The sequence below is a fragment of the Osmia bicornis genome, chromosome 6, assembly GCF_907164935.1.
Source record: "Osmia bicornis bicornis chromosome 6, iOsmBic2.1, whole genome shotgun sequence".
Lineage (NCBI taxonomy): Eukaryota > Metazoa > Arthropoda > Insecta > Hymenoptera > Megachilidae > Osmia > Osmia bicornis.
The window spans coordinates 8450111-8457064 of NC_060221.1; the positions used below are offsets into that span (position 1 = coordinate 8450111).

Here is a 6954-nt window from a genome sequence, read left to right on the forward strand (position 1 = left end):
AATTGTCGAACGTTGCATCTGCTCGTTATTAAGAAAAAGTCATTAGTGAATTATTTGGAGAATAATTTAGATAATTATTCCTTTTTAATAGGGAGGTATAAATATGTACAACAGTATCGAGTGATATTTGAAATAACTTTGGTTTAATACTGATTCTGTATTAATATTTATAAAATTCGAGAAATCATCAGAATTAAATATTTTGACGTCATTGAATCACTGAAGTCTTTTGCTTCTGATTAAGTTCGCTTTCGGAACTGGCTGTGAGATACAATAGAAATCAGTGTTTTTCACAAATATGATACCAGTTTCGAAAGTAACTATGCAAAATATGGTCCACGTATTTTTATTTTTATTATTGTAATTATAGATCAAAATTATAATTCCAAAATTATTCTTCAAATTAAATGACTCATTATGTTCCAAGGAATTGAATTTCAAAATCGAATGATAAAAAAGTTTTTTAAAAATTATCTTTAAAGATTAAGGTTTATACAAAGGGTGCTCTTTATATACTTTTATCTGGCGTATCTGAACGACGATAATCTTCCTAACAACTTAATGAAAACAGTTAAATAAATGACCAATAAAGAGGACGACTTTCATTTCAGACTGAGCTTAGTTTCCCTTTAAGGATTAAATATTCTTTCGGTATCTTGCAAAGGATACTTAAACGTGTCGACACCCGGTATCTCTTCAATTAATCGAGCATCAATGTTCCGATACAACTGTTCGAGGTAATTAAAATCAAATACTCCGCTTGAATTCGTTGAAATCGCGCAAAACTCGCGTGACACAAAGCGTCGATCGATAGGCCGGTTGTTGCTCGATTCCAGCGAGCATAATTCCTTCCGGTGTTCGTTTCACGCTATCATAACGCTTTTCAAAAGCTACCGTTTGCACAAGTCCGACATTCCTTGGACGCTCGTCGAATGAAAATCCGTTATTGCATTCTTGCATCGGTCTGGAGAAAATATAAAATTCATCACGCGGTATCGCGTTCCATCGTCAACGGTTCGTATAAATAATTATTTATTTATAATACCTTGTGTAATAAATAGAATTTCGTTCGAATTTTGAAATATTCAATTACTTTTTCATATATCGGTACCCGATGATTCCTTGTCGGATGCGCCGTGTGTTCTAGCCTGATCTATACAGATGCATTTCCAAAGATCGTGCAGCCGGATCACGGCGTTCGGTTCCGTTCTGCTTACAACAGAAAGATCCACGTATATAGCCGTCCCATTCCGGTCTCCACACTCTAATACCTTCCTCATATCAACGGCTGCTAACCAGGTTAACTCGATCCAGCGCTCGATCGTGCGACCATCACGCAAACGAATTCACGGAAACGACCAGCACTCACCCTGCTCTCCTTCACTGAAAACGACGTACCCGATATTTGACCAAAGGCGATATTTACGGAACGACGGGATCCTATGACTCTTCCCGTATCATATTTTCATATTTCGAAATGAAATTTTGTCAAAGCAACGCCGTGGAGAATATCGGTTCTCGATACGGAAAATTCGAAGTAATCAATTTAATAAAATAGCAAATGGAAAATTTGAAAAATGGAATAGGAAAAATTGTAATTACGACGTGCCGTACATTTCCTGATAGAAATATTCGTATCGGAGGTATCGAATAATTCTCCCAAGTTCACGGAGTTGATCATTTTCTCTTTTCCTCCGTTTCTCGTACAAGAAAATGTAAAGCACTCGGTGGTATCAGATTCTACGATAAATCCAACGAAATCCGCTTGAAGGAACGCTAAAACCTAAACGTTACGAGAAACCGAGGAATCCGATAGACTTTCAGAGAATAAAGTTGGATCTGCTCGATGGTTTAAGTGATGTAAAAAGGAAAGAAAAGAGAGGAATACTCGTTGCATTTTCAAAGGAAGAAGCGTGCGTGTCGAATTATGAGGATGTTGCAAGGTATGCATGGTAAATGGAGTTAAAAGAAGAGAAACTCCATTCAATTAATTCGACCCGGTCGTTTCGATAACGAAAAAACTAGCTCGTCACTCTCTTGAACGAGCAGACTAGCGATATTCTTCCTCATTGACAGACGTTCGATCGTGGATCAGAAGTGGAACTCGTAACGAGCACCCATAAAGTGGTTTTCGCGCGTTAACGGCGCATAACGTAGTACTACGTGTGCCACTTGTTTGAATGCATATTTTGCAGGCCGAAGCAACGAATGTCCAAATCGAAATTTTTTCAATACTACCAAAATTAGATACATTAGAAATAGGTGAATCAGGTATTCTAAATGTAACGATTTAATTTCCTAGGATTGAAAGGGTTAAAAGCGTATGCATACACTCTAGAGCAAGAAAAAATAAGCATATTTTGGGAATTTAAAAAAAAAGTGATGAAATAAATCCAAATTCTGTAAACATGCCTTTATTTTACAACTAATAAACTTTAAAAATTACTTTTTGTATAGTGATTCAAATCAAAATTTATGGGCTCTGCAGCATTTCTTCGATGATGCCTTTTTTTGTAGGGCTAAACGGCCGGATCAACAGCTTTTGCAATTTTTAACTTAGGATTTTTTTGATATATTGATTTTTGCAAAAATGGAGTATTTTTTAAAAGAAAATGTAAAATTTCAAGAAAAAATTGTCAGAAAATTATTTATAACAAAAATACTATGCAATATAATGAAAGAATCCTACGTAGTTCGGTAGATAATTTAGTTTTGAATATACTGTTAAATTTTCAAATCGATTAGTGATGTTCTATTTGATTTATGAGTCCGGCCAGTTTGAAAAATGCGTGTAAAGTTTTCAGTAATAAGCGCAGCTTTTAATGAGGGGCTGCGCCAGAATTCAAAATTTTTGCCATATCATTTTTAAGACATTAAGGCACCTTTTAAGCAAAAAGAAATTTTCGATTTTTTCAAAATTCTAGAGTGGCCTAACCCCTTGAACCCAATCTTCAAGCTTAAGAAATTTAACATAGAAAGGGAGGGGCTGCGCCAGAATTCGAAATTTTTGCCATATCATTTTTAAGACATAAAGGCACCTTATAAACAAAACAAAAATTTCGATTTTTTCAATATTCTAGAGTGGCCTAACCCCTTGAACCCAATCTTCAAGATTAAGAAATTTTAATTGAAGAAATTTTAATTCAGTGGTAGGGTCACCGGTGTAGTGCAATCTGTTCTCTAATTGAAACCGTAGAATAATCACTCTCCCCTATCTAATTTAAACCCTGATAGATTAATTTTCCTCTCGTTCTACTGCAATTATCTCTGCCGTATTCTCTTAGGATCACCTGCGACCCACGGGCCATCCAATGTATTAAACTTGAACGCAACTTCAGCTGCGGGTGTAACGGTGACCTACCATCGAGGATTACCAAAGATCACGGTACCTTTGCCATCCAGACAAGAACATTGCGTGTTCACACTGAAACCGATAACCCATACAGTCGGCGATTTCCTTCGGCTATTGAAAAAGGAAGATCGTGGTATAGATCGAGCTGTCGTCATGACGATCGGTGAGTTTAACGATCATTTTTCTTATAGAATAATCATTGATCCCTTATCATAATGATTTCAGACGGTGTCAGGATAGGTTCCAACAACACAGTCGAATCCCTACTGGAAGACGACTTCCGGTTGATCCTAAACAACAATGAATACCTTGTCTCACCGCCTTTGCACCATAAACTGACTATGGTAATTTGTTTACTGACATGATACATTGTTGTTTTCAAATTAAGAATGGGGTGAAATTTCTTACTTTAATATTTATATTAAATCATCATATACAGATAGATTTACCAAAATTTTGTTACGTTGCGCGTGCGACGGCGCAACGTAAAAGGAATAAGAAAAAGAAAAAGAGAGATTGCTGTTTCAATTAGATGGTTGAAAGGCAATTCCCTATTCTTTCTACCCTATTCTGAGCGCGATGGTAGGTATCGCTGCCACCAGTCTCGAGCGGGTTAACGCTCTCGACAAATTAAAAGACGAAAGACAAATTTATTAAGATGTTAGAATTTAGAATTTAACTTTTAGTCCTTCGTTGGGTTCGTTCACGCTTTAGGTCCCGTACGGGTCCCTCCTTGAATCTGTATATGATGGTAGGTGTATAATAGATTTATATTAAATCGTTGATCTCAGAGACTGATGAAATTTGTCTCTTTAGGAAACTATGGAGAAGCTGTCGGACGTCCAAACGTTAGTCTGCCAATTGTACGAAGCGTTTCATGTAAGAGAATACCATGCCGACATGGAGAAGCAAGTATTAGCCGAATTAGAGGCAGTGAGATTGGAACTACAACCTTTCGAACAGGTGACGCTCGAATTTTAATTCTGGACTCGACCTCATTTTCATTTCCCTAATCTTAGGCTATAATTTACAAATTTAAATGGTTCATTTTAATGGAAGCATTAAACGTCTGGGTCACGATTGGTCCGTTTCTGTCGTAAGAAGATTAATAAAGAAAATATCACTCGTTTCATATTTTATAATTGTCACCTCGAGTTTGGAATATTTTCAAACTCTCCTCTCAGATAATGCGTTTAACAACCCTCAGTTTGAGGGAGTATTAATTACGCCATTGTAAAAGCGGGAATGCACGATAATTAAAACCGAACTTGCCAGGCATTAATTAATTCAACGCGGTTAGAAGAAAACGAACGGTAAAATAATAGGTCTTCCATTTAATTGAATAATCATGCGCGATTACCGGCTGGAATGCTAATAATATATTCAGCTTCTTAAACTTCCTTTTATTTTAGATACCATCGGCGGGTTGGATTAAATAATGAACTGTTCTATTTGTTGTCGCAGAAATTACAAGAATTAGAAACCAAGGCTGCAAGAAATGCAAACTTCTTCATCTACTTCTGTCTGATCATGATGTCTGTTCAGTTCAGCGGCCTAGCGAGACTAACCTGGTGGGAATACTCATGGGACATAATGGAACCGGTCACATACTTTGTTACATATGGTACAACGATGGCCTGGTTCGTTTACTTCGTCTTAACGAAACAAGTTGGTATTTGCTTTGTATATTTTCAAGTTTCAGTTGCTTGATCAGCAAGGAAAATGCATTAGTCAATGTGATGAAGAAGTCTAATAAATGGTTACATGTCTGTTAATAATTAATACGTTTGAAACTATTCGGTTGAACTCATGAATGTATCATAAAATACCATTTACGGTATATCAATTTACATCTTAAAGTTTCATAATAATGACTGTAAAAAAAGTTTCATTGATATTCTCAATACAAATTGACTAATTCTTCCTTGAAACAAGCAATGTATGTGTTCTAAAAGAAGACCACATTTGAAACTTACCAGTGGCGACTCGCGTATAGGCACTGTGGAACTGCAACACCCCGTATTTCCAATTGATATTATCGATAACATTTAATATAATGAATCCTTTTTCTTTAATTCGTTCTTTATACTTGTACAATATATAATCCTTAAGCTTAATATCAGTAGCCATCCCCCACTTTATGAAAAAGATACAAAAATCTTTGTATGGATCTGTGCGCTTCACAGTTCCAGCGGCGTGTGTTCGACTATGTGCGCATGCGCACATAGGAAGCTGCGCGCGAGGCTGCGCAGGAGAGAAAGCACTGTCCCTACCACAGTGCCTGTTTTTTAAAACAAAGGCTAAAAATTTTCTGGACCAGCATGCCCATTAATTTTACCTACGAGTCGCCACTGAAACCTACAGATTTAATATGGCTCTAATTACTATGAATTTTAATAGGAATACATGCTGCCTGACGTATTAAATAGACGACAGCTAATCGCCCTTCACAGGAGAGCAAAGAAGATGGGACTCGACATAAATCAGTACAATATTTTAAAAGACCGAGCCTACGAATTAGAGACTACCTTGAAGATAATCCGTGGACCTCTATACGATTATCGAAGTAAGTTGGAACAAAAGAAGAGGGAAAGATCAAGGTCGAGTTCGAGCAGTTCAAGATCACCGAGTTCCTCGCCTAGTCCTAGTCCTAGTCCGGAAAGGAGTCTTCCTAAAAAGGGAATCTTTCCAGAGAAAGACGCGTCCAAGAAACCAGTTAACGAGGAAACGCGATTTAACCCAACTTGGACGCACAAAGAAACGAGGGATTAACGAGATTATTGTAAACGAGAGCTTCGAAAGAGAGATATCTTGTTGCCGAAGATCTGAAAGATTCGATTGTGTATCTTTCTTTTCTTCGTCAAGACTCAGGGCGTTTATCGAATGACATTTGTATGTAAGAAAGTTATGTATGGTTACGAGGAAGGATTACCTAATTTCCGTTCGGGTGATAAAAAAAAAAAATAAAGGAATGCAGATGCTCGAATCCTCGACGGAGTCTTCCAAGTAGTACGACGATACTTCTAATCAACGACTATGCGTATAGTATAATTTGCCTGATGCTCAATGTTGTTGACTGCTGTGCATTTGGAAGACCTCGATGAAAGAGATGTGTACATACCGTAATTTTCTACACACTATCTTTTCACTAATGTGCTAGGGAATTGACGAATTTAAAAAACTAAGGAGACGTTGTCGGATCATGTTTCTTTGAACGATCTCGGTACATTTGTATTTACTTAAAAACTCATATGTGAGATTTTTCTTCATTTAAGCATAATTTAAAATTTTTAAATTGATTGTTTCAAAGAAAGATATATCTTTTAGAAAGAATTGATCGACGAAACAGAGAATTAGATGTGTTTGATATCTGGTGAAAAGTCCTGTACATACTTGTGTTTGTAGATCTTGAAGTATTTTTGTGATAATTTAATATTTGTTAGTTTTAAATGTACTACCCTCGCAATTCTCGCACAACTACTTTAAAGACAAATGTATTTTAAGGTAAATCGACGGTCAAAGCTCAAAGGTTTTTATTTTAGAAATAATTTCGTCGCTCGTTCTGTGTATATCGCGATATGTATTATTTTTTCTACGAGAGA

At 36.5% G+C, this 6954-nt stretch overlaps 1 protein-coding gene across 1 annotated transcript; it reads left to right on the top strand.

Annotated features, from left to right (window-relative positions):
• Positions 1–1933: 1933 nt before the first annotated feature.
• On the top strand, positions 1934–6124 carry LOC114874911 (calcium uniporter protein, mitochondrial). The gene is made up of 6 exons (XM_046286196.1): positions 1934–1943; positions 3285–3515; positions 3578–3696; positions 4169–4315; positions 4817–5020; positions 5753–6124. The coding sequence occupies exons 1-6, from the start codon at positions 1934–1936 to the stop codon at positions 6122–6124; spliced, it is 1083 nt and encodes a 360-aa protein (XP_046142152.1).
• The last annotated feature ends 830 nt before the right edge of the window (positions 6125–6954 follow it).

Excerpts from the sequence above, each read along its gene's own strand:
- LOC114874911 (XM_046286196.1), top strand. Across the intron at positions 4,316-4,816 it reads AACTACAACCTTTCGAACAG|AAATTACAAGAATTAGAAAC; the intron begins GTGACGCTCGAA and ends TTGTTGTCGCAG. Across the intron at positions 5,021-5,752 it reads ACTTCGTCTTAACGAAACAA|GAATACATGCTGCCTGACGT; the intron begins GTTGGTATTTGC and ends GAATTTTAATAG.